The sequence below is a fragment of the Trachypithecus francoisi genome, unplaced genomic scaffold, assembly GCF_009764315.1.
Source record: "Trachypithecus francoisi isolate TF-2019V2 unplaced genomic scaffold, Tfra_2.0 Lachesis_group0, whole genome shotgun sequence".
NCBI classification, from domain to species: domain Eukaryota; kingdom Metazoa; phylum Chordata; class Mammalia; order Primates; family Cercopithecidae; genus Trachypithecus; species Trachypithecus francoisi.
Genome location: NW_022681453.1, coordinates 18,236,787 through 18,263,439, shown reverse-complemented (window position 1 = coordinate 18,263,439; position 26,653 = coordinate 18,236,787). Strand labels below are relative to the sequence as shown.

The 26,653-nt window shown below is 56.3% G+C and overlaps 1 protein-coding gene and 1 pseudogene across 2 annotated transcripts in view; one reads left to right on the top strand and one right to left on the bottom strand.

Moving 5' to 3' along the window:
• CACNA2D2 (calcium voltage-gated channel auxiliary subunit alpha2delta 2) overlaps nt 1-26,653 on the top strand; it is a 143,166-nt gene that overhangs the window by 63,811 nt on the left and 52,702 nt on the right. For both annotated transcript variants that reach the window (XM_033208564.1, XM_033208574.1), the window contains exon 3: nt 6,205-6,321. In XM_033208564.1, coding sequence (XP_033064455.1) covers nt 6,205-6,321 — 117 coding nt within the window. The remainder of the gene's footprint in view (nt 1-6,204; nt 6,322-26,653) is intronic.
• On the bottom strand, nt 21,084-21,202 carry LOC117084766 (annotated as a pseudogene).

The following is a 26,653-nucleotide window of genomic DNA, read 5'->3' as shown; positions in this document are numbered from 1 at the left end:
TGCTCCCACACTGCTGTGTGACTTCCACTGTAGCCTGTGCAGGCCGATTGTAATGGCCTGATTCTGTGTCTGTGATGCCCTCTAGAGAGAGTGTTCATCCCAGGTATTCTCTACCAGATATGAAGGGGAATTATTAATGGGACAACCAACATCACAGTGTACAAAACCTGTGTGTGACAGGACACCATATACAGCTGACCGTGGGGCCACCCCACCTGGGATGGTGGCAGTGTGGCATGGCCACTTAGGAACCTAACATGGCAGTTGGCAAATGTCAGCAGCTGATGAAGCATGTAACTGAGTGGCACACAACCCCCCTGCCTGAGCACCGATAGTGTGCCCTGAGGGCACCAGGGGCCCCTTGCCCTACTGTAAGCCCTGTGCCAGGCTGGTGAGGGACAGGCCTCAGCCCCCACCTGGGGAGCTGTCAGTCACACACCCAGTCTCGTGGCTGGTGTGTCCCCAGAGCAGCTGGATTAGGGTTTTTGTGCACCTACCCTGGGGCAGCCCCTCAAGAACTAGGCTACAGGGGGAGCCCTGAGGGGTGCAGCCTGTCCTGGATCTGTCCTAGGTGCTGTCAGTGGTAGAGGGTTCCCAGCTGCCTGGCTACCCCATCAACCCTCCAGTCTTCAAGGTGGATTTGCAGTTATGTCAATACCCTGTGTTTTTTCACGGAGGCAAAAGGCCAGGTTAGCAACCTAGAAGGGGTGGGTGAGGCGGGGGGCCCGGACCTGGGTCTGCCCGGACGGGCTAAGGTCCTTGAACTGGTCACTACCTGTCCCCAACTCCCCTACCTCCTTGTTGGCCCATCTCAGGCTTCCTAAGCCACCACAAACCCTCAGCCACCCACCCAACATCCCTGACATGAGTGTAGCCCAGTCTGGCAGCTGACCCCGACCTCCAACTGCAGACCCTGTGGCCTCTTGAGGTGGTTTCCTCCCCAGGGCTTGTTCATTTGGGTCGGACCTCAGGAGGCTTCGCCCACCATCTTTCGTCCACTGGCTGCCCTCCCCACAGGGGCCTAATGGGCAATTAAGACTTTGACCTGGCTGCTCCCTGTGGTGAAATGTGGTGAGGGGGGCGTGGAGCGCCAGTCTCCCCGGAGTCATGCCTCAGGGCTTAGGCCAGGGGTGCTGGAGCACCTGGCAAAGCCCCAAGGTGAGCTGGGTCTTTGAGGAGACAGCCAGCAGCAGGGCCAAGCCTGCGTCAAATCTTTCTTGTTCTATTTTCTTTCTGATTTAATTTTCCAGAGATTAGGGCTGTTGGCCTTCACTGCGGAGAGGAGCCTTGCGTGCGAGTGCCTGTTTTGACTCCCAGGGTTGGGTGGGTGCTTAGCTGATTGGGCTGGCCCTGCCAGTCTTCCCCTCATTCCCCTCTAGCATGGCCCTCGCACCTTCCAAGGGCCACAGTCTTTCAGCGTCTGCCTGCATCCTGCCCCAAACCCTTGAGGCCTGTGCCTGAAGTTCATCCCTATGCCTCTTTTCCCATGGTCTTGCCTTCAAGTTTGGGGATAAAGGCAGGGAACAGAACTGTACAGAGAGTATGACCTAAAGCAAGAGCTTTGGATTTGACCCAGTTCAAACCCCAGTTTCGCATGTGCCTTAACCTCTCTGGCCTTCAGTGTCCTCCCTGCCACATGGAGATGATCAGAATGGACCCTCCTCAGGGGTTGTAGGAGATCAGTGAGGTCACGTGTGTAAAGCACCTGCCCCAGAGCAGCCAGAGCTAACACTCGGGGCAAACAGGGCTGTTCCTGCAGCCTCCTTGGCCCTTCCTCCTTGCTTTCCCCACTCTCCTTTCTCCTCTCCTCTGTCCTTTTCCTCTCCCCTTCCAGCTTCCCCCTTGCCCTAGGCAGGTTTGGTGGTAGCTCTGGTCTGGGGTCCCCTGCTGCTGACTTTCTGAGACTTTGCAAAATACCTTCTGATTGGGGCCTGTCTGGGTCACTTGTCCTAAGGCCTTTAGTTTCCTGTGGTGGCTGTCTATGTTCCAGACACGTTGGGGCTGGTAGCTGGACTCCCATCTCCCAGGCAGGACTGTTAGGAGCTGTGGGAACGAGGCTGGCTCCCTTTGCCCCTGCCAGCATGCAGGCTTCCTGTCCGAGGTCACCATTCCTGCAAGGGTCCTCCAGACTTGCCTCCCACTTATGCAGAGTCATGGGGGAAGCAGGAGGCTGGGCGGAGGGTTGGGGGCTTCTAAGGAGGCATCAGCCCCCACGAGCCCTGTGAAGGCCCTAGGCCGGAGAGCTAGCCAGACTTGCCTTGATGCCTAACTAAAGAACTGCTAGAGCTGAGAGAGGTGGAGGGGCAGGTCTCCATCACTGGTGGGATAGAAGTGCCCTCAAGGGAGGAGGGTGCCAGCTGAGCCATGGTCACCAGCCATGGTCACATGGAACAGGGTGGGGAACCAAGGATTCCTGGGAACAAGGGGCTCCAAACAGACTCCTGAATTATCCCTTGGGACATCAGCCACCCCTGTTCTCCCTGTTCCTCAGTCCTCTCCCGCATCTCCACCTGGCTCCAGCCTGCCACCCTGTCCCACCAGCATCCTGGCACTCTCTGTGGGTTAAAGCTGCTGCCTCTCCCTCCCTATCACTGCTGGCACAGAGCTGGGGCACCCTGGGATCGGCTGGGCCCTGTCGTGCTCCTCAGTCCAGCAGAGGTGGGGCTGTGCCAGCTGTGCTGCTGTGGGAGCAGTTGGCTTTTTCCAATTAACTCTCTGGGCCAAGGACATCAACGGGCATTGCCATCCTGCTGTGGTGGTTGAGGCCCTGCCTCCAGTGCACCCTGACCTTTCTGCCACTTCCCAGCTGGCCCAAGGAGCCAGGGCTAGAGGCTGGGGCTGGAGTGGGGCTAGCCCTGGGCAAAGTCTGTGCACTGGAGTTGCCCTGGGGTCTTCTGGGCTCCTGCTGGGCCTGCAGGTGGAAAACACCTCCCTGGACCACATCAGTGTAGAGATGACCTTTCTCCCAGGGTGGGACCATCTGCTGGGCTGTGTCATTTAGATCTCCTGGGGATTTGGGGCTCAGCTCAGGGCCCACCCTAGAAGATAGGGACAATTGGGGCAAGTTCAGGGGAATGTTGAGAGGAGGGCTGTGGCACTAGGGGCTATCATTCGAGGACTGTTGCACCTCAAGGGCTCATTTGGGATTGGGGAGCAGGCTTGGCTGGCAGTGTGACCAGCCCCTGCACTTCTGGGATTCTGCTTTCGTCTCACCAGAAACCCCTTCCAGCCCATTTCCCTGGCCTTGCCCTAGAGAGGATTTAGATAGCAGGGCAAAGTGGAGGGGATGCAGAGACAGTGTGAGTCAAGGTATAGCTGTGGGAACGGGCCTGGGCTGGAGACCCAGAAGCCTGCAGTCACATGATAGGTCAGTGGGCTTGATGGGCCCCAGGTGGTGGCACCAGGGCTGGCAGAAAGATGCTGTGGTGGGTCCTCCGGTAGAAATAGAACAGGAAGAAAGCACAGTGGATGCATCCCTGGGCCCTGAGGGCTCTTGCAGCTGCAGGCAAAAGGTGAGGAATCAGACTTGGGCCCAGCTGGCCCCAGAGCTCTGCTTTTGGACATAGAATCCAGCATATGGATTTGCCAAGTGTCCACAGCACACAGACATGGTGCTTGGGAGACAGAGAAGGAAGCTGGCCATAGCTGTGCCCTATTAGTGGCGTCCCAGTGTCTGGGTTCCACCGTTATCACCTCTGGGGCCGAGGCTGAGGTGTTGGAGACAAGGACAGGGTGGCTGCAGTGTGGGAGACTGCCCAGGCCAATCTGGGAGAAGGGGGTGGGGCTAGAGGTAGGCAGACCCTAGGAGACTGAGGCTACCAGCTCAGGAATGCAGCCGATGGCTTTGGACAGCCCCAAGTGTACAGATCTAGCAGGGAGAGAATAGGGGCAGGGAGGGACTATGATTCCATCTGCAGAATTCTGGTGATCCCAAACAATAGCAGTAACAACAGCACAGGCTGCTCAAGGCATGGGTTTGCTGTCCCCAGCCCATGAGGTGGGGACTACTGTTCTCTCATTTAATAGATTAGTCATGGAGGTTCAGAGATGAGTGACTTTTGGTAGAGACTCGGCTTCCAAGGCCTCATGTCACCTGTTGGTGCCCTGAGGTGTGGGCCTGCCTCCTAGAGACCCGCTCACTCTGCAGCCCCCTGATCCCCAGCACAGTCACCATGCCAGGCTGCAAGGGGCACCCTGGAGCCCAAGAGGAGGGACTCCTGGACTTTCCCAGGAGAACCACATGCTCCTGCCTCAGATCCTGGGGCTGTATACAGCCGTGGACAGCCAGACTGTTGTCTGCACCTGGGAATGACCTTGACAGAGTCTGAGGTATGAACTTCATTACAGGCCAGGAGAAGCCGGGCAGCGGTGCCCCCTGCTGGTGCAAGTGGGTCACGGCGCCACTCTCCAGAGGCATCGGTGGATGTGACTGAGACCATGGCCACACACACCCCAGAGTGATCTGTCAAGGATGGCTGAAAGCCGATGGGGTATCTGGCTTTGCCACTCAACCGCCTGGCCTTGTCCTCTCCTGTTTCTGTGCCTCAGTTTCCCCAACAGATGCTAGGCTGTAGGTTCCCTGCCTTTCCTCAGTGATCCCTAGGGTCCAACCCCTCCTTACCCTCTGTCTCTATCACTGTTTGCCTCTGTGAATCTCTGTCCTGAGGCAGGGCCCAAGGGCCCAGGGAACATCCTGGCCTGGCACTCACTTGGGGCCTGTATCTTTCCTGGCCATGTGGCCAGGCCTCAAGTCTCACCGCCTGATTGCCACTGCTCTGCGGGAAGGAGGGACTTCACCACAAATTATTTTGTTCTAAAAGAAGGACAAAAAGAAAAGAGAAGCCGGGAGGGATGGGGGTGGCGGGAGGAGGAGAAGATTGCCTGAGCCGGCTTTGTGCGTTGCTTTAACCCCTGGACTGCCAGGCACTGGGTAGTGGCAGGGCAGGGGCTCTGGCAGCACCCAACCCCCTCCACCCCGTCCCCCTGTCAGATGACAAGGTCTTATCTCCCTGCCTTCTCTCTGTCACTCTACCGACCTTATCTCTCACTGCTTGTCTGTCTTTCATCGGCTGCCTCTCCCCGCTCCTTATCTCCCCTCATCACCTCCTCTCTGTCTCTCTATGTCCCTCCACTTCTGCTCAGCCTGGTGGCACGGCTCAGTCACAGCAGCCTATTCTGTGACCTCTGGTGGTGAAGGAGCCTGTGCTTGGGGCACAGACCTCCTTGGGTCACCTGAATGAACACATGGACCCAGTCAGGCTTGGAGACGTATGCCGTGGTATATGATGCATACAAATGCACACACACACACGCACACACACACACCCAAGACCCAGCCGTGAACAAAGACACTTGCAGAAATCTGCTCCTAAGACTCACAAGCCCCTGGGGGGTTAGAGATTCTAACCCCACCCCAGCCCCAACATACAGGCACGTGCACACAAATGGATATGTTGAGCCATCTCTCTCTCTGTCTCTCTCTTTCACACACACACACACACACACACACACACACACCATCAGATTTACACTGCCACATGTGCCTGCGCACCGACCCCCATTGGAGGAAGGCTGGGCAGATTCAACCTGCCCCTTCCTCCCTGGTCCCCATTCCCCATATTCTGTGCCCTGAATGACAGAGGAGCCCGTAGGATTGCCCAGAGCTCCTGTTAGTTTCTGTAAGAGCCCTGGGGCAGCACCCACAAAAAGGGGTCCAGATGCCTGAGCAGTGAGGAGCCGTGGCTGTGTGTGTGCACATGCATGGATGTGAGCATCTTCTTGTTGGGATGGGGTGTGTAGTGTGTGCTTATTGACTCCATCTCCCCTCAACCTCCTGCCTCCTCTTCAGCCCACCCTTCCCCTCTGCTATTCAGTTACCTTGAGCTAGTCGGAGGGGCTGCTCATGACCCTGAAAGGGGGGGCCCTGAGGCCCAGGGAAGGCCGTGACAACCCCATCCCACCAACCACAATGACCAACCTAAACTGGGCTCTCATCCCAGATGCAAGCTACGGAGCCCCTGGCCTTGCCCTGCCTTCAAGTCTGTGGGGGTGCTGGCCTTCCATGCCCTCTCTCGGAGGCCAAAGACAGGGTCTGGGTGCGGGTGAGGACTGTGCTGAGGTGAGCTGTGCAGAGGGGTATGCAGGGGCCATGGCATGGGGACATGGGACCACCTGGTCTCACCCCTGGCTTCTGCTTCCTTCCAGATTTACAAGGACAACCGGAACCTGTTCGAGGTACAGGAGAATGAGCCTCAGAAGTTGGTGGAGAAGGTGGCGGGGGACATTGAGAGCCTGCTGGACAGGAAGGTGCAGGCCCTGAAGGTAGGTGTGTGTGTTGGGGGCGGAGGTTGGAGGGGCGCTGAGGGAGGGCCAGGTGGAGAGGTCCTGCACCATGAGGGCAGTGTCCCGAGCCTTCATCACATGGCCCTGCTGAGTTCAGCTGGGCCAGCATCAGCAGGGCTGTGCCCACGTGGAATGTGGGCAGCCACGGCAGGAACAGGATGATATTTTCTGGAGTAGCTGCATGAGAGGTGGTGACTTGGAGTCTTGGGGCTCTGTGTGAGCCTGAGGCTGGGACTGGGGCAGCCCCTATCCCTCCCTCCTTCCGGGCCTGGGGTTTCCCCGTTCTTCTGGGTCCCCAGGTTTGTTTATGGGTGGTGCCCTGGATGGGCTCCTGGTCAGGATAGTGACCTGCTGCTAGTGGAGTCTGCCCCTGAGGTAGGCTGCAGGCTCTCTTGGAGGGAGTGTCGAGGGGCTCTGCAAGCCCCACAGAGAAGGCCACGTAAGGATGGGGGTTGCTCTGCCCATGGCTTTGAATGTTTCTCTGCTCCCTCATCTGGGCCCCTATATTCAGAGAGGTTGTGCCTGTCAGCCTCAGGCCACTGTAGTTCTGAGAGGTAACAGGAACGTGCTGGGCTGCCATGACAAAGCAGGCAGACCCCTGGCAATCAACCCATCTGAGGGAGAGTAGGTGAGATGGGGCTTCTCAGCTGCCAAGTGACCAGGGAAGGTCATATGTAAATGAGTGAGAGGCATCCAAGTTTCCCCCAGATCAGAGGCATACCTGCAGTTGCTCCAGCCTGTGTCAAAGACAAACTAATCCAATAAAAAGGAACGAAGCTGGGCATGGTGATGCACACCTGTAGTCTCAGCTACTCAGGAGGCTGAGGCTTGAGCCCAGGAAATCGAGGCTGCAGTGGGCCATGATCGTGCCGCTGCATTCCAGCCTGGGCAATAGAGTAAAAACCTCATCTCTTTAAAAGCAAAAAAAAAAAAGGAATGAAGTCTCCTGATGCTTGCTACAATATGGATGAACCCGAAAACATTATGCTAAGTGAAAGAAGTCAGTTACAAAAGACCACATATTGTGTGATCCTATTTCTATGAAATGTCCAGAATAAGCAAATCCATAGAAATGGAAAGTAGATGCATGGGTGCCTGGGAAGGGAAGGGATAGGGAAGGCCTGCTAATGGGTACAGGGTTTCTTTTTCGGAGTGATGAAAATATTCCAAAATTAGATTGTGGCGATGGTTGCACAACTCTGAATATACTAAAAGCCACTGAATTGTATACTTTATTTGGGTGGATTTGCGGTGTATAAATTGTTTCTCAATAAAGCAGTTTTTTTAAAATGAGCAAGTCTACACAAGCTGTGCCCAGGCTCAGACCAGGGTCCTGGCTGGGTTAAGTCGGGGTGGCCACCCCAGCCCACACCCTGCCATATCCAGTCCTAAGAGAGAACCAGAATTTCCTTCTCCAGGAGTTTGGGCCCTGCTGTCCTCCATGGGATCCCCTGCCTGTCCCTATGTGACCTGGGGCCATGGAATAGGTAGAAGCTGCTTCTTGGGGCCAGATTCCCAGAGAAGGTGGACTCTGAGGACCTCCCACCCAGAGGACCCAGAGCAGGGCCCCACCCAACCTTCAGGATCTCCTGGTCGTGAGTGTGGGAAGACAGCAGGGAGCAGGCAGAGCCACACCTTCTGCAGGGATAGCAGCCCATTACTCTCGCCTCTCTCAGCCAGTGCATCCCTCCCCACCTTCTTGCCTTTCTGAACTGAGCAGGCCTGGATGCCTTTCTCCTGCCTTTCCCTTGTTCTCCGACTCTGTCTCTGCCCCACTTCCTTCCAGACCCTTCATTTGCACACTGCTTCCCAGCTTTGCTGCCCCTGTCCAGTTTACAAATGTGGGCACCCAGCCCCAAACTTGTGTTGGAACTGTCTGATAAATGTGGGAAGGGGCAGCCCTCAGGCCTTTCAGCCTGCCACTCACCCAGGCCGTGGGACAGCAGGGATGCTGAGTGGTGGCAGAGACAGACGCCTGACCCACCCTCCATGCATGGAGCCCAGGACCCAGCCTCCTGCCCAGCCCTTTGGGAATCACAGGGCTGGGGTCTCTTTCCAAGCCACTTTCCCCACCCCTAAAGGAACAGTCAACTCCGATAGCTTAGGAGGAGCAGCTGAAGGCCTGAGGTCCTGGTCCCAACCCTCTCCCTGCATCCCCCGCTTGCTGGACTCTGCCATATGAGGCAGACAGGTGTCTCTCCCTTCCACTGCACCTGCAGCCCAGCCATGGCCTGAGATAGCCAGCACTAAACAGAAATTCTTTTCTTTTCTTTTCTTTTCTTTTCTTTTCTTTTTTTTTTTTTTTTTTTTTTTGAGATAGACTCTCACTCTGTCACCCAGGCTGGAGTGTAGTGGCGCAATCTTGGCTCACTGCAACCTCCATCTCCTGGGTTCAAGCGATTCTCGTGGCTTAGCCTCCCAAGTAGCTGGGTTTATAGGCGCCCGCCACCATGCCCATGTCTCTACTATTTTTAGTAGAGACAGGGTTTCACTATGTTGGCAGGATGGTCTCAAACTCCTGATCTCAGGTAATCCACCCGCCTTGGCCTCCCAAAGTGCTGGGATTACAGGCATGAGCCACTGCATCCGACCCAGAAATTATTTTTTATGAGAAATGATGGGAAAAGGCATGCACTGACCAGACAGACACTCACCACGCGCTGAGTCTATCATGCATCAGTCTCACAGCAACCCGGAGAAGGAAGCCCTGGCTACCCCCGCTTCACAGACGGGGACACTAGGACTCAGAGGTGCCATGTGTCAGGCCAGGATATGGCAGAGCCAAGATTTGAACTCAGGTCTCCCTGACCCTGAGCCAGCGCCTTGACTCCCCACATTATTCCTGAGGCGAGCACTGAGCCCACAGCCTGTGGCCTCCCAGCACTCCTGGGCAGTGAACTCCTCCTGCTGCAGCACCCCCGGCTCCAGACACACGAGATGTTCCTGCCCATATCCCCAGAGGAAGGGGAGGACCTCCCTTCCTGCTGCTTGGTCCTAATTGTTGAAGATGAGCTTTGGTCTTAATTATGTTTTAAATGTGCTTTTAATCAAGTTGTGGTCCCTTTCTCCTTTTTCACATTGGTTTGCAGCCTGAGTATATATGAAGGGAGGGCTGTTGGGGGACTGGACCCCCCCACCCCCCACTACGTTGTTCCTCTCTCCCTGTACCCCATCCAGTAATCCAATTTAAATCCTTTGCTCTGGTCTGGAATTCTAATTGGGGGCTTGCAAAGAGGGAGCTGAGCAACACAGGACGGAAGTTCATTGTCTCATCTAATCAGGGACAATCAGATGTTTGTAACGAGTTTCTCCAAGCTGCAAAGGGTGGTTGCTGGGGCCAAGAGTCAGGAGGGAGCAGGCCAGATCAGGGGCCTTGCAACGCAAGCAACCAGCATCCCCAAGTCCGGGAAATAGGCTGGGCCCTCAGCTTCAGAAACACGGAGGGGTACCTGTCTTGGAATTTTGACTACCTAGGGAGATGGGGGCCTCTGAACTAGGGCCCACTCTCTCAGAGTCTTGGGTCCCAGGAGGAACAGGGAGGTGCCTAAGTTCTTATAGCAGACTTGGACCCAAATCAGGACTCTACTGCCCTCCCAGCTGGGCCCTGGCCTATGGCCTGGCTCTCGGGAAGACCACCCCCTCATCATTACATTCCTCCTTCATCTATTCACCAACATCCGCCGCTGTCTACTGTGTACCACTCCCTGTTCAGGTGCTGGGGGTGCAGTGATGAAGGACAGGCCCTGTTTCTGCCCTCATGGAACTCTCAGTCCAGTCCTGTCCCAGGCCTTAGTTTCTCCTCCTATGAAATCAGGACATGAGTACTCTCCCTGCCCAGCACTTCTGGTTTCACAACTCCAGGGGTGTCACTTATAAAGACCACAGTGTGGATAATCCCTTGAAAGTTGTGCCCCTGCAGCACCATCCTGTGCTGTGTGGCTCAGAGGAGAGGCCATGGGGGAAGGGAAGGCCCTGCCCAGGATTAGGTGAGGGGTGACCCCAGTGGGAGAGATTCCAGTCTCCTCTCAGGGACACAGCCAAGGGTATCGAGGCTCAGCGGGCTTGGTTCTTAGAGAAAGGGAAGCCCAGGGCTAGGACAACAAGGCCAGAGCAGGTTCCGGAAGGACATCAACATGGTGGCTGGAAACCTGCTTTCCAGGAGGCCCTTTTGCCTCCTTCCTCAAACCAGGGACGGTGGGAGGCCCCGCTAGGAATCTAGCACCTGGAGACCCCAGCCCCAGGCTTAAGCCCAGAATCCCTCCTAACATGCCCGTGCCTCCCATCCTCCCCCTCAGGTCCCTCCCATTGTCCTAAGGGTCAAACCTTTGCCTTCGTGCAGCATTTCTGAACCCTGGTTGCACATTGGAATTGTCTGAGGAGCTTCTAAAATCATGGCACCCAGCCCCTGCCTCAGATCAAGCGCATCAGATTCTTGGGGGGACCGGGGGGACCGGGGGGCTCGGGGGCAGGGCATCAGAATGTTTTAATGTGCCACAGGTGATTCTGTGTAGATTCAGAGCTCAGGACTTTTCCCAAAAAAATGGTTGAAATCTTTCCTTTCCAGGATTACTGGCCTCTGAGTGCCCACCAAGTGCCAGACCTGAAGTGAGCCTGCATGCTCTGTATTGCTCTGAATCCTCACACAGGTTGCTGGGTTACTCCCTACTCTCTATTTCACATTGAGAAAACTAAGCTTCAGGGAGCTTAAGCCACTTGCTCCAGGTCTCACAGCAAAACCAGGGTTTATTTATTTATTTAGGAGACAGAGTCTTGTTCTGTCACCCAGGCTGGAGCGCAGTGGTGGGATCTCAGCTCACTGCAACCTCTGCCTCCAAAGTTCAAGCAAGTCTCATACCTCAGCCTCCCAAGTAGCTGGGATTACAGGTGTGTGTCACCATGCCCAGCTATTTTTTTGTATTTTAGTAGAGCTGGGGTTTCATTATGTTGCCCAGGCTGGCCTCGAACTCCTGAGCTCAGGCAACCTGCACGCCTTGGCCTCCCAAAGTGCTAGGATTATAGGTGTGAGCCATGGCACCTGGCCAAAACCAGGGTTTAAATCCAGATAGTTGGGCTCCAGACCCCACAAATGGCTCCCCAGCCACTGCCCTCCTCTCTGCTACCATTAGTGGCCATGTGGTGTTTGTTGTCCAGAGCGGGACAGGGTCGAGGGAACAGGAGATGGGGCACTGGTTTCCTCTGACAGGGGCTTGCTCTCTGATGACCTAGTGACCTTGGGCAAGTCCCTGCCCCCTCAGTTTCTTCCTTGGGCAGTGAAGACAAGACACTGAGCACCCCTCCCACACCCCCATGAGGCTCACATGGTTGGGAGGAGGTGGCGTGCAGTTCTGGCCTGGGTTCTAGGGGCTCCAGCAGGCGTTGTTCCCACCATCGGTGGCCTCTCTGGGGAATGAGCATCATTTAAAGAGTAAAATTAAAAACCCTTCTGCACACATCCGCCCTGCTTTTGCTGCTAATGGCCACTTAACCCAATTAAAGTGATGCATTGTTGGCAGTGTGACTGGGTCTGTTCAGGAACTGGGCTCTGGGCTGGGCATTCAGAGGGGCAGGAGGTGCGAGCCAGGGAGGGAGCCAGGAACTGTGGGGCAGCAGACTGCTCCCTTTGTCAGGAAGGAGACCATCCTGCGCAGCTCCCACCTCCTTTCTAAAGCCTTATCTAGACACCTTGAGCCGCATCCTGCTTTGCGATGGGTCTGCTCTGTGCACTGTGGGATGTTTAGCAGTACCCTTGCCCTCGACCCACTAGATGCCAGCAGTACACCACTCTTCCAGTTGTCACGACCAAAAATAATTTTAAGTATCGCCAAATGTGGCCTGGGGGCAAAGTTGCCCCAGTTGAGAACCACTGGCCTAACAGGACAGAAATGCAGCCATGGGAGCCACAGCAGGGAGATACTGGGGGCCTCGGAGAGGTGCAGGCGGAAAGGCCAGCAGGAGAAAGATCCCTTCAGTCCAGAGAGGTCACAGGAAGGCTGCCTGGAGGAGGCAGCAAGATGTGGGGGAAAGTTTGGCACTGAGACAGCTGGAGGGCAGTTCAGCCGGGTCCACTGGTGCATTCACTGACGAGGAGACAAACAGGTTGGCCCCCGGAGGACCAGGCCGTGGGTGTCGCCTACTGCCAAGGCCTGGTGTGGAACAGAACACGAGTTCTGCAAACTCGTGAACATTTGTAGAACAGATGCCAGGGCTGAGGCTCTGGGTTGTGGCTGGGGCTCCGCCTCTGGGCTCTGACTCCACACTAGGGAAGCTCTAAAAGGTGCAGTAATGGTGGATGGACAGGCAGGAAATCCTGTGGCATTGGCTGCCTCCGCCCACCCTTCTCTGGGCAATTAAAAGGTGTTTATGTGGGGCTGGCGATGGCTTCTGCCTCCCCTCCATTATGAACATTAAGAGATCTTGACCCTTCCACTCTCCTGCTCTTGAAAGGAGCCGCAGACACGCGGAGCCAATTAGGCACACGCGTGGGCGCCAAGCGCCCAAGCAGCCTTTTCTCCCTGATTGCAGCGTTTACAGCTGATTATTCTCCCCTCACCCAAACAGTGCCGCTGCTTCCTGGCAAGGTGCCGCCCACAGGAGCCAGCTGGGGGTCCCCAGGGATGGGGGAAGCATTGGGGATTGGGCATCTGTTGGATACCCATTGTGTGGGCACCCTTGGGGCCCTCCGCCTACAGAGGGAGGCAGCCAGAGAGCTGGCTGACAAGGAGATAAGGAAGGGACTTGGTGGTGAATGCTAGGAGAGACCAGGGAACATGTGGTGGCAGAGTGACCACCAAGGAATGGGCATCAGAGAGGGCTCCTTGGACGAGGTGGCCTGGATGTGTGCAGAAGGGACAGTAAACCCAAGGGTCCCTGGGGTCAGCATGAGCCCTGGGCAAAGACGCTACCCCCAACAGCTGGACGTGAGTGTGGGGACGGCCTCCCCTGCCTGCATCTCTGTCTGGCGGTCTAGAATTCCAAGACCTCTTGGAGGCCTCCAGCTGGGAGCTGGTCTCCCTGGGAAGGTCAAGGGAGACAGTGCAGGTGGGACATGGCTGGGGCATGGCCAAAGATCCTCAGGAGAAATAGTCATTCTCTTGTCTTCACCCACCCGCCTGAGCTAGTGGTGGTCAGACAAGGGCCTGGCCCAGCCTGCCAGGCCTTGGGAAAGGTTGGCTTGTGGATTTGGGGCTGAGCTTCTCTGGCTCCTGAGACTGCTCCTGTGGAGCAGGCCCGTCTCCTGGGACCTCCTCCAAGATGCGGGGACCTCAAGAGGGGTCAGAAGCGCTGTGATCATTCCTGACTAGCACCTGCTAGTCAAAGGAAGGGTCTAGGGGGGCTGATGTGCATCACCCCAAGGCCCACAGAGCCTGATGGGTCAACTCCAGACACCTGTACCCAGCCACCAAATTCTCCCTAGTGGCTGAAGGTCAGAGGAAGGGATTGACTGCAGGCATGTGTCAGGCCCAGAAGCTCAACACCCTGGGTGTCGTGACTGGTGTCACCCCACCACCTGTGGGGACACCTTGGCTGAGATGCCCCAGGCCCAGCTCTCACTGCAAGAGCCTCTCCCGCCCTATGGCCTTGCTTTTGATGCCAGGTGCCTCCCCTGGGAGTGCCATGCAGCCTCCCTGTCTTTCACTTGCTCACTCAGTCATTCAGCAAACCTCTGCTGCCCCCAGCCTGGCCCTAGGCCAGGTGTGATTCCAATGTCTACTTGCTGTGGGGCAGAATGCCCGTTTACAGATGAGAGAACAGAGTCTGAGACTAGATGTCAACCCTGGTCACTGTCTGGGTGAGGCAAGGTCTCAGTACCCCTTGCTTACCCTGGCTCCCGAGCCTGTGTACCTGCCCCTCCCAGAGCTCCCAGGGATTGGGAGGAAGTAGAGTGGTGCTGGCTGGGGCAAAGGGAAAGGCCAGGGGCAGGAAGGGAAGGTGAGAATGCCGGGTGGAGGGCAGAGCATGAACAAGGGCCTAGAGGCAGGACCTCGACTGGGGGTTGCTGGGGAGCAGCTGGAGAGGATGGCCAGGAGACGGCTCCAAGTGCAGGCTGGGAGCTGTTGCCCCTAGTTTCCTTTTTAATACCCTTGTACCTCACCTCCAGAGGAGAAGAATCCAGGACAGGGAGATGGGAGTCCATTGAATGGAGAAAATGAACCCCAAGGGAGGGAGATATATGTGTCTCCACTCCCCAGCGAAGGCCTACGTAGAGGGAGGATCCCCTGATGGTGCCCTCTTCTCTGGGGGTCCCAGCTGGCGAAGGGAGCAGATGCAAGGAGGTGGAGGGAAAGGGCCTGCAGGTGCCACAGGGACAAATCAGCCTAATTTAGGATCAGAAAAGTAAGAATTTTAATTGAGTTTTAATAGTGTCTGGCTCTTTGTTCTGAAATCCTCATGTGCGAGGCTGGGGGAAGGTAGGTGCATGTGAGGAAGGGCAAGCCGGTGGCCAGGCTAATCCCTGCCCTGGGGCCCAGACTTCAAGGAGACGGGCAACAGGCTGTGGGGTCCCAATGTGCAGAGCAGCTAACATGGGACAGGCAAGTCTAAGAAGACAGCCTGGAGGAGGTAGCATTTGAGCTGGGCCTTGGAAGGCAGGTGGAATTTCCAAAGGTAGAAGAAAGGAAGAAGGAAGGCATCTCAGTAGAGTTCCCAGCCTGGGCACTGGCCTAGCAGTGAGAGTGAGCCGAACTGAGTCTGAATCCGCTGAGATGGGAGTACTGGGGGCTGGGAGGGGAGCCTGGAAGGTTCGGCCTGTGCATCAGTTTCCCCTGCAGGAGAGAGGGTGCGTGGGGGTGACAGGCAGGGCACAGGGCTCTCCACCTGACTTCTGGGGTGGTAGCTGCATATCCACATATGGAAGCTTGGTCTCATGGAAGCATGGCCCTGGGAGCAGCCAGTCACTTCTCTGGCCCCACTTTCTGTGCCCTAAAATACATAGTGAGCAATGCCTCTCTGTGGCAGTGGGTGCCTATGGGAGAAGGAAGCTGAGGCTCACAGAGGCACTGCTGGGGAAGGCATAGTGCTGCAGACCCAGGGTAGGGGGCATAGGGTGGCAAGAAGGCCCTTGGGACCCTCCTAGACCCTCAGCTGTCTTCCCCAAGCTAACACCTGAGGTTTCACCGGCCCCAGGTGCCGTGGTGACCCGGGCAGGGGCACCTGAGGTTTTCCTGGAGGAGACTCCACCTTGACCCTGGTTCCTCCTGTCCCGGGATACTAGGTGCCTCAGATTCCCTTGCTTCAGCTTCTGTTTAGTGAGCACTGGCCCTTGCTGTGTGCTGGCACGATAGTAGGTTACCAGGTACGGGGACAGCACGAATAGACCTACTGGGCCCCTCCCTTGAGGAGTGCAGTCTGCTGAAGATGGCAGTGATGTGATGCATGCCACAAAGGGTGGAGCCATGGGGCAAGCCCATGGGGATACTTGACCAGGCCCAGGGGACCTGGGGGGAGGGAGGATTTAGCTAGGCAAGGGAGAATCAGGGAGCAAGAGGGCCCAAGGTCCTGAGGTGGAGAGCGCATGTATGTGTATTGGGATGCGTGCATGCAGTGGCGGAGGGTCTTGCCCACTGGCAGGCTCCACAGAGCACATGTGCAGATGCAGTGTGAGGCTGGTCTCCCTGGGGTACACGGGGCTCCCTGGGGTCTAGGTGAGACCCCATCCAGAGACCACATCCCACACAGTCCAGACCTTGCACTGCCCCAAAAAAGAACCTGTGGCCAAGGGTCCTTAGCAGGTGCAGCATGGCACGGGGTGCCCATGACTGGAACCAGAGCATAGAAGGTGGCCAAGAATCAAAGCCCTCACACATCCTGTGCTGCAGCCCCTCACACTTGAGCAGCACTGAGCCCTTGGCAAACCTCACACTCTGTGGGCCTCAGTTTCCCTACCAGTACAATTGAAACAAGTGTGGCTGCACAGATCTGTCATCAGAGTTTATGCCCAGGCTTTGGTGACACCAGTCCAGGGAGGGATGCTTCTGGGGGTGGTACGTGGGACGGGCCCCACGGACAGACAGATCTGTCCTCCTTTAGCTCCGCCCCGTGTGTAGAACAATCCTGGGCTGCAGGGCCTCCTGCCAGCCTTCCCCTCTCTGAGGGCCTCATCGAGGGCCCTGTCCCCAGCTCTCACCTCTGAGGGCCAGAGTATCCAGCTGCTCGAAGATTCCTGCCTCCTGGCACAGGCCTGGGGGCCCTTGTTTGAGAGGCTGGTCACGGTTGTCGGGCCCTTTGTTGCAGCCTCCTGTGTTTGCCCACTCTGTGCCTCGACAAATGGGAGTTGCAGCATGTTTGCTGTGTCAACACCAGCTGGAGCCCAGTTATGGAGATCAGCTAGGGCAAGACGCCCCATCCTTCAGCCTCCTGGGTGCCTAGGGTCCAGCCCCTCCCTGGGCAGGGTTGGTGGACAAGTGGGCAACTCTCCATTCTCAGTTCACATATTCATCCCACAGGACTGCCAAGTGCAGGCTGGGCAGGCATCTGAAACCAGCAGGGGCAGCCCTAGGCAATGGGGTGGGACTTAGAAAAGGTCAGCAGGGCACGCAGTCTCCACCTAGCACAGCAGTCATGAAGCCTTTGAAGATTCAGTGTGGGGCTTCCCAGCCTTCTATTCACCATCCCTCTGAGCAGCCCTGGTTCTCTCCTCCCCTGTGTCCCCAGTCATCAGGTCTGGCAGCCTCTGAGGAGAGAAGCCTTAGGTGGTCAAGCAGATGGACAGATGAACAGACAGATAGACCTTGAGACAGGGTCAGGGCAGGGGATGGGAGAGGGCTTGAGGAGACCAGGAACCAGGCAAGCTGAGATCCATCCATGAGCTGCGTAGGCATGGGCCAGGGGTCAAGGAGCCATAGCCCTGGGGAGGGCAGAAATGAGCAGCTTTGGTTAGTGACTGGCACTGTGGGGCAGCTGTCAGAGACAGATGGGAGAACAGGGGACCAGAAAGGGGAAGCAGCTTACCCTGGATCTGGGGGGACCCCAGGTTCTTTCACTTCAGCCAAAGCTGCTCCACCACTTAGGGACCAGGTCTGTTGCCACATAGCAGAGCTGGGCCAACTAAATCCTGTTTACTTCTGAAATAAGATCCCCCACCCTCTTCATAAGTAGGGTTTCCAGAAATGAGTCTGTGAGGGTGACTCGGCTTCCAGGGCAGCGTGGACCAGGCAACTGGATGAAGAGGGAGACGTGCCAGGCGAGATCGCAGCTACAGCACTGACCCATCAGCCTTGTGACCTTTGCCAGTGATTTCCTTTTTCTCCTCAGTTTCCCCATCTGTAGATGGGCAGTAAGAGTCCACCTGGTGGGACTGCCGGTGGGGTCTTCTGAGTGGAGGTGTAGCCAGCGTGTAGATCGCCTGTGCCGTGTGGTTATCGCCATTGAAAGAAGGAGCCTCGCCGGGCGCGGTGGCTCAAGCCTGTAATCCCAGCACTTTGGGAGGCCGAGATGGGCGGATCACGAGGTCAGGAGATCAAGACCATCCTGGCTAACATGGTGAAACCCCGTCTCTACTAAAAATACAAAAAACTAGCCGGGCGTGGTGGCGGGCGCCTGTAGTCCCAGCTACTCGGAGGCTGAGGCGGGAGAATGGCGTGAACCCGGGAGGCGGAGCTTGCGGTGAGCTGAGATCGCGCCACTGCACTCCAGCCTGGGCAACAGAGCGAGACTCCGTTTCAAAAAAAAAAAAAGGGCCGGGCGCGGTGGCTCAAGCCTGTAATCCCAGCACTTTGGGAGGCCGAGGCGGGTGGATCACGAGGTCAGGAGATCGTGACCCTCCTGGCTAACACGGTGAAACCCCGTCTCTACTAAAAATACAAAAAACTAGCCGGGCGCGGTGGCGGGCGCCTGTAGTCCCAGCTACTCGGAGGCTGAGGCGGGAGAATGGCGGGAACCCGGGAGGCGGAGCTTGCAGTGAGCCAAGATCGCGCCACTGCACTCCAGCCTGGGCGACATAGCGAGACTCCGCTCTCAAAAAAAAAAAAAAAAAAAAAAAAAAAAAAAAAAAAAAAGAAAGAAGGGGCCTCATATTTTTCTGAGCTTACATGCTTACATCTTGGATCCTTTGCTCCAGGAGGGGGCTTGGCGGGGAAGATCCCTGTCACTTGACTCCACTTTGAGATTCTGTGAAAAAGTGTCCCACTTGCCTGGAAGCGCAGGGAAGGGGCGCTGAGGCTGAGGCTAGAGGGAAGGAGGGAGTTTGCACCTCAGAACAGGGAAGGGCATTCTGACAAAGGGAACAGCCTGTGGCAATCTGGGGGAGTGGAGTGGAAGATCCGGCAGAATCCAGGGCGGCCGCCAGCTTCCACTGTGGGGGATGCTAGACTCCAAGTTCTGAACTGGGGTGGGCAGTTAGACTCCAGTCCACAGGAAGTGGAGGCCATTGTAGTTGTCAGGGGAGGGGTCAGAGGCCTGCAGCCAGAGCTAGGGCTGCAGGGATGTCGGGGTTGACTCAGGATAAGGTGAGGCAGCCAGGGAGGGATAGTCCGGAGCAACTCCTGGTTGCTGAAGAGGAGGGAGGGTGGAAGCAGTGCCTGTGGGCCAGGGGATCTCTGGCAGGAGCAGACTGCAGGGTGAGAAGGCAGAACCCCCAGGAACCAACGTGGATGATTGGGAAACAGGCAGTGCCTCCTGCCTGCCTCTCGTTTTCCTTCCTCAGATGTCTGCTGACCTGTCCCCAGGAGGCAGCCAGTGAGCTGGTGGGGTGCAGCAGTGAGCAGTTCCCAGTCACTGGGGGTCAGAGGACATTGGCTTTTCCCCTGGACTCACTCACATCCTGGGGTCCTGGTACAAGTGTAGCATCATGTTCCTGGCCGGAGTTCTGAGGGGCTCGAAGCTTTTCTGAGTTCGCATCTTGGACCCTTGGCTCCAGGTGCTGGGGGCCTCAGGGCCCTGCTGAGGGATAGTTTTTAGACTGCTGGTCTTCGGACTCCCAGATCATCTTCCTGTGTCCCTGTAGTGCCAAGGGCTGAAGAGTTGGGGAGCAGGGCACCATGGGGTGGCAGGAGTGCCCTGGGCTGATGCGTCCCCACCATGAGTCAGGTGGAAGAGTTGGGAAGACCCTATCCCCAGGCCCAGCAGATTAGTAGTGAGCATTTGAAGAGAGAACATGGACCAACCTGTGCTTCACCTATGGACATCAATGACACCCCAGCCTGTGACTGTGGCCTGAGTGAGGGGGGGCAACGGCCTCCACTCCCCATGGCCCAGGCAGAAGCACCAGGCCCCACAATCTCCTCAGGGTGACCCTGACCTTTCCCCACCACCCATGTGCATACCTGGGCTCCCTTTTATCAAATATCCTTCTGCTAATCTCATCTCCCTGTGTGACTTCCCTGTAATTAGCTCACTTTGCAAAATGATGTCTGTCATAGTTCCCCCTCCACGTTTTTCTTTTCCCAGGAAAGGGTAAAGAGGGAATGGGATGAAGAAAGATTTCTGGACGTGGGGCCACCTCACAGGTCAGCTCTGGCCCTGTCCCCTGCACACATGCCCCCTCAACACATGTCCCAGCTCAGCTTCAGAGCCTGGAGAGCCAATGAAGGTTAGTGGGCAGGGCCCGAGGGTGTCAGAGACCTCCCAGAACCCAGGGGAAGGGATGGCATAGGCGTGACTGAGCCCTGCCCCAGGAGTGCCCATGTACCCTATTCACACCCAGGGACTGCCCAGACCCAGGCTGGGCTAAGACTAATGAGATACTAAGTGGCCTTTCCCACTCACAGCCTGGCACATGAGGGCATGTGTGTGACAGGCAGGCTGGGGGCAAGGAGGAAGGGGCAAGGGGGCCAGGATGCCAGCATTGCCTCTACACAGCACATGTAGCCACGCATGGATGGGCTGCGCCAGTTGCCAGGCATGCAGCAAACACAGCCAACAGGAACCCCAGTGATCGTCGCCATCACCTATCCGTCCACCCACCTGTCAAACAACTTCCCATAGCTGGTGGGCTGCCCAGAGCCCCCACACCCTCCCACTCTCCCATCCTGACCAAGGTGTGGTTTGTCTCTCAGGAAGGGGCTGCCAGAGGCTGTGGACTATACACAGGATATGTGTACAGCCCTGCAGTGGGTCACATGTGCCCCAAGCCTTGGCCCTGACCGAGCATCACAACTCCAGCCAGGCCACCAGGCCTCATCCTCCTTCCTGGCAGCAGGAACATTCACCTTCCTACCCCCCAGAGGTGGAGCCAGGCAGAGGGAGCAGCACAGCAGTTTAAGCTGTTTTTGAGTCAGTATTTGGTGCTGCCCTAGCCACAGCACCACTGCTGAGCCCCCCACCACTCCCCGGATGGAAAACCAAAGGCTACTGAAGCCCTGTCTGCACAGAGAGCCCCGTGCAGCTCAGAGCCTGCCACACTGATGGACTCCAGCCGGGCAGGGGCAGCTGGGAGGACCATGCTTGGAGCCCTCAGCTGGCATGGCCTACTTTTCTGCTCTGCCCCTCGCTGCCCCATCAGCTCCCCGCCTTCTCTTGTTGCGACTCTCTCAGGGTGTCGGGACGTGAATTCTCTTTAACTTTTAATTAAAAATCCTCTCCTTTCTCCCCACAAGGTTGACTTTCCTGTGATTTTCCTCTTAGAAGGAGAGGTGGAAGGAAGAGAGACAGCAGGCAAGGAGCAGAGGCCAGACCTTCTGGGTCTCCACGAGGGACCTGGGGAAACAGGGCCTGGCCCCAGGGAACTGCTGACCACTCTCTCCCCTGGGCACCCTCTGTGGCTTCCCATCATGCTAGGGGAGGCGTTTCTTTTCTTTTTTCCCTAAAGCCTACAGCACCCAGTTTTCCCATGTGGTCTCCCATTCCAGTACTAACCAGGCCTGACCCTGCTTAGCTTTTGAGATCAGAAGAGATAGTGCACGTTCAGAGTGGTACAGCCATAGATGTCCAGAGAGGCATCTGAGGGCTCCAACCCTAGGTGTTGCTGTCAGATGTGGGAAACGACGCCAGCTCCTGAGGGCCTTATATGTGTTCCTGCCACATCCTGCATACTCACTCAAGGCTACAGCATGCGTCCATTAAACGGGCTGGGATTTCCCCAGGTAGAAGGAGCCCCCACTTTCCCATAAGGATGCTGTTAACTCTGGTAGCTTCAGATTCATTCCTGAGCCCACTGGTCACAGGATGGGGACGTGCCCACGGGGTTACTCATCAAGTGAGAAGCAGCCCAGGGTTGGTGTCGTGGGCCTCAAGGTCACCAACTGGGTCACCAATGCTTCCCTTGTAGATATTCCCAACTCAGAGCTCCAGCCATGGTGTCAGGTCCTGGCTCACATGGTCAGGACCCCAGGTATGCTAGAGGTCCTTGACCTTAGGGAGCCAGAACATCTCTAATTATGGGGCTGGAGAAGGGCTGGCCCATCCCCCTTTCCCAGGCAGTGATCCGTTAGCATATCCCTAACTCTGGAGGGAGATGCCACTGTGTCCTCAGGTCGCTGTTTTAGAGAGGGAGCCCACTAAATGGAAGTTCCTCCTTGTGTCAGACCATGATGCTTCTTGCAGAAGGCTAAGCCTTTTTCCATGGCTCCACCTCTAGAGAACTTCAGCTGAGACTCCCCATCCCATAATCCCTCCCTGGCCCAGGAAATAGGGATTGAGTCACCAGCTCCCCCATGTTCCTCTCACCTCCCCCACTCCTTTGCAGGCTGAGCACCTCCATCTTAGGGCTTCCAGATACAGCCCGAAGCACACAGACTCATCCAGGATCATCCCCCGACTCCCACACTGAGGTGCCGCTCCCCATGGTTGCACATCTCCCTCCCCCAGAGGCCAGGCTCCCCTCCAAACCCCCAAAGGCTCAGGGACTCAAAACCCCAGCCATGCCCCAACCGTGAGGGAGAAACAGGGGAACCCCCTCAAGGCCCAGACCTCTGAGGGGCCCCACCCCTCCATTCCTCCATCCCTCTACCTCATTGTCCCTCTCCACCCTGCAGCAGCCAGTGGACACAGCTGGACATCATGGGGAACACCAGGATGCCACAGAGAAGAGGTGGCCATGGCCCTGTGGAGCTAGAACAAGGATCCCTGCACACTGGTCCCCCAAGTTGCCCTACATTCCCCTCCTGAGGCTCCCTGCACATGCCCTGCTTCACAGACCCTGAGGACACCCTGACCAGCCCTGGGAGTGCTCAGGGAGACATCCCCAAGGAGTGGGGTGGGGCTATGGCAAGATTTGTGAATGGGTGAAATTAGAATTAGCCAGGAAGAGGGAAGGACAGGCCACATAGGGGCATAGCACAAGCAAAGGCAGGAAGGGGCTTGCACAGGGGCCTGGTTGGAGGTCGGGGCAGTGGAGGGCCAAGAAGGTAGAAAGAGCAATGGGAACCTTGAACATCACACAGGGATTTCAACCCTGGCATTGGACACTCTGGCAGCCCCTTGAGTAAGGCAGGGGTGTTACTTGTTCATTTTACAGACTCATGTTGAGCACCTACTGTGTGTCCTTCCCTGGTCCAGCCCCAAGCAGTGCCCTCTTCTGTGGCTCTGCAGATGGCAAGGTGGGGGTGATCACAGGGAAGGAGCCTGTGATCCCTCACAGGGCAGGGTGCTGTTTCTTTGGGCCAATAGGAGCACAAGTACAGTCTTGCCTCTCACAGCACTGCCACCACCTCTAGCTGGCTTCTTTGCGGGCCCATTAATTTCCAAACCTGATACAGGCAGGGATGAGTGGCTCTTCCTCCCACTGTAGCACATGTTGGTGCTCCCTGAACCCCATCCTGCCAGGCTCCACCCATCCATTCATTCCCCATGTACACACTAAGTGTACTGCACTAGTTGCTGGGGACTACACAGCGACAGGTCGGCCTGGTCCTGCCCTCAGGGACCTTGTGGTCCAGGCAGGAGGCAGAGTAGATGAGTAATGTGAGAATGCATAATGAGCATGTCACGGGTGCCAGAGGACAAGCAGCAGGGGGCCAAGGAGAGGGTGCTGGCGCCCTCCCCACATCCACAGGTGCAAACCTGGAGCCCGCACAGGCATGAAGACAGTGGGGAGGAGGAGGAGGCGTGCCTTCCTCCTGGCTCTGGGTCTAAGCCCCACCTACCCACTGGTGACCCAGCTTCCTGACGATCTGTGGGGTCCTCCCCACTGCCCAGCGCTGCGAGGGAGCAGGTGGGGAAAGGTGCAGTGTGGGCAAAGCAGACGGCACTGGACCATCCTAGGTTACTAGCCCCAGGCCACCCTGAGCAGCTGCTGATGTCAGCAAAAGAGAACCCCCAAGTACCCCACAAGCAAGGGTTGCAGGGCCTGCCTAGGCCAGAAACAAGCAGGGTGTCTCTCAGCTCATGGGGGTTGTCATGTGGTTGGGATGTGTCCCCTGTGGATGTCAGGCATGATGCTGGGTAGATATGTGTGTCTGTATGTATGGCTAAGGCATGAGCCAGGGCCACCATGGCAGAGCCTGCATGCATGGCAGGGGTGTGTGAGTGAGACATGTGTCTACACCAGAAGAGTCTGAGGAGATGGGGCAGGAGGAGAAGGGAGAGCTCTACCACCTCAAAGTTCCTGCTGCACCAACAGTTCCATCTCACTTATAGGCTCTCATGTGGGCATGCTTCAGGCACCCACATGTGCATGTATAAAACCCATGGGCCCATGTTTCTTGCCCTGTCTGCAACCACAGGAGCACACGTAGAGCCCATGCCCCCATGTGGAACGTGCAAATGGACATGCACACACATGTGAATGGGATACATGTGCACATGTGCATCTCAGCTCATCATGCCCACGTGTATTTGTGTGCACCCGATGGACACACGCACACACTGTCACTCCCGGTGTGCAGCTCTATCACAGCTGTCTCATCCCTTTCTCCACTTGCCTCACCTCTGCACCTAGAGGTAGGCAGGTCCAAGATGAAGATCTCTATTTTATGGACTGGAAAACTGAGGCTCAGAAAGGAAAAGAGACTTGCCCGAGACCACACAGCGGTTCCATGGCTCCAGTCAGGACCCAGGTCTTCTGGCTTCCCAGCTAGGTCTAACATGGCCCCACTGCATGTGCTGTGATCTCCACGTTCCTCTGCAGAGCCCGTGGGGTCCAAGACAGAGCAGGGGTTTTCAGAGCCCCCCACCATCCCTGTCTGCCCTCCCCTTAGCGGGGGCACCCTGGAGCCCAGAGTGGGGAGTGCCAAATCAGGGGTCACCCCACGGTGGAACTCTAAGCTCACAACTGTAACAGTTTGGGAAGGAGAAACATTTCTCTGGGCCTTGTGCACCACCTAAAGGTGGCCTATAGAAGGAATAAAGGTCTCAGCCAGGCCTCTGCTGCCAGCCCCATTACTCCTAGCTCCTAGCTCTATCTCACCCTCCTCCTTTCTTCCTGGGAATCTCTCCCCTCATGCTGCATCCCTCTGGCCCTGTCTTCTGTCTTGCCCCTCCAAAATTCCCTCTACCCTCCAGGGGTGTTTCTGTGTTTGTTTCAGCAGCTCCTGACATTCACAACTGGGAAGCTCTCAGAGATGGGCCATGCTCTAAGCCCCAAATGGGCCCAGCCCTGGTCAAAGGAGGGACAAGGAAGAATCAGTCTCCAACATGACCTCAAGAAAATCTGGTGCAGAGTGGCCACCCCTGTAAATCAGCTGATGCCTGCACCACTGTAACCACAACTGTGACAAGGGTGCAGGGCAGAAGCTAAGCAGGAAGAGACCCAGAGCAGAGGGCAACTGAGCAGGGCAGCAAGAAGCTGAAAACAATTAGTTGTCCGTCCAGAGGAGGGGGATGCCCACAACATTCTGGGCAAAGGAAATAGTGTGTGCAAAAGCAGGGAGGTGTGACAGTATAGCATAGTAGACATTCATCAAGCCTTTCTCATGCATTGGAGTGTCTGCAGCCAGGGTCCCCCCATTCATTCATTAATTCATTCATTCACTTGTTTATTCACCAAATAGTGACCAAGTGTTGGACACCCTCTGGAATGCAGAAAAAACAAACAGCATTGTTCCTGCCTCAGAGAGTACACAGCCTGTTGGGAAATTGCAGGACAGAGCAGTGAGTTCCTTGGTGAGGGACACACAGGCACTGTGGGAGCCTGGAAGAGAGGACCTGATGGGGACACACAGACACATCAGGAGCCCATGGTAACCCCAAGGAGGGGTCTGGGCGGGACCAGGGTTTATCAGCAACTTTTTTTTCATTTGTCAGTATTTAATAACTGGTCTTCAGCGGCTCTCATGGGTGAGAGGACCCTTGGCAGTCCAAGTCTGTGTCCTTCATTGCACAGATGGTGAATCTGCAGCCCTAGGCCTGGAACTCAAGTCTCCAGGACTTCTGTTTCCAGAGTATAATTGTATTGACAAAGCTCATCCATAGCCAAACCCAACCCTGGACCCACGTGGGGCTCAGTTCTTTCTGCACAGCACCTTCTAAAGCCCAAAAGTGGAATTGCAGACCCAGGACCCTGCTTCTCTGGCAGAGCCAGCCCTGACTGGGCTCCCTCGCAGCAGAGCCTATGCCCTCAGTCTAGCAGGAGCCACTGGGGACCTTGGCGTTTCATTGACCCTCAGTGTCCCACCACAGAATGGCAACAGGATTCCTAGCCTGCCTATCACACTGGGTGGCTGTGGAGATGGGGAATGTTGGCCCCCATGACCTGTGTTGTCCGGAAGGCCTTTCTGCTGAGGAGGGACGGGCCCACGACTGGCTTTCCCCCTCCTCAGTGTCTCTGAAGCCATCCGTCACTTACAAATTCCGTTAATTTCTAAATAAAATGATTTGTTAATTTGAGTGAGTGATCACTGTGCGCCTGAGCCTCTTTGCAGGCCCAGGAACAGCTTGTGGGCTCCTGGAGCCCTGTGCCGCCAGCCTGGCGCAGACTTAGAGGGGTTGTTTTCTATTTAAATGTGAATTGAATGAGGAGAAAAATGTTTCTCTTGGCAATTTCATAGGAGCTCGCTCTTCTGACAGATGTTGGAGTTTATTATCCCATCGGGCCAGCGTTTTGTAGAGCAGAATTGCTAATTATTTCAGAGGCCTGGCCACAGCCAAAGAAGGAAGGGCGGTAGTGGGTGCAGCTTTGGGCAGCATCTATCAACAGGGCTAGGCAGGCACTGGGATGAGAGACCCAGCCTGCCACCCTTCCACTGGCCTCCCAGGATCTGTGATTGTTTTGGAATAGGGGCTGCCCTGTCCCTTGGTTTCTGTTTCATGGTTTACCCTGGAGGAGGCAGCAGGGTCTGCTCTTGCCAGCCCTGCTTTGACCTCATGGTGAGGACTCTGGAAGGTACTTGTGGGGTCTCAAATTGCTTGTGTGTTTAGAGAGTCCACGGGTTGTGGATGAGAAGACTACAGAGACCCCAGTGGTTTCCTCCCAGTGTGAAGCCAGAGCTGTTCACTGTAA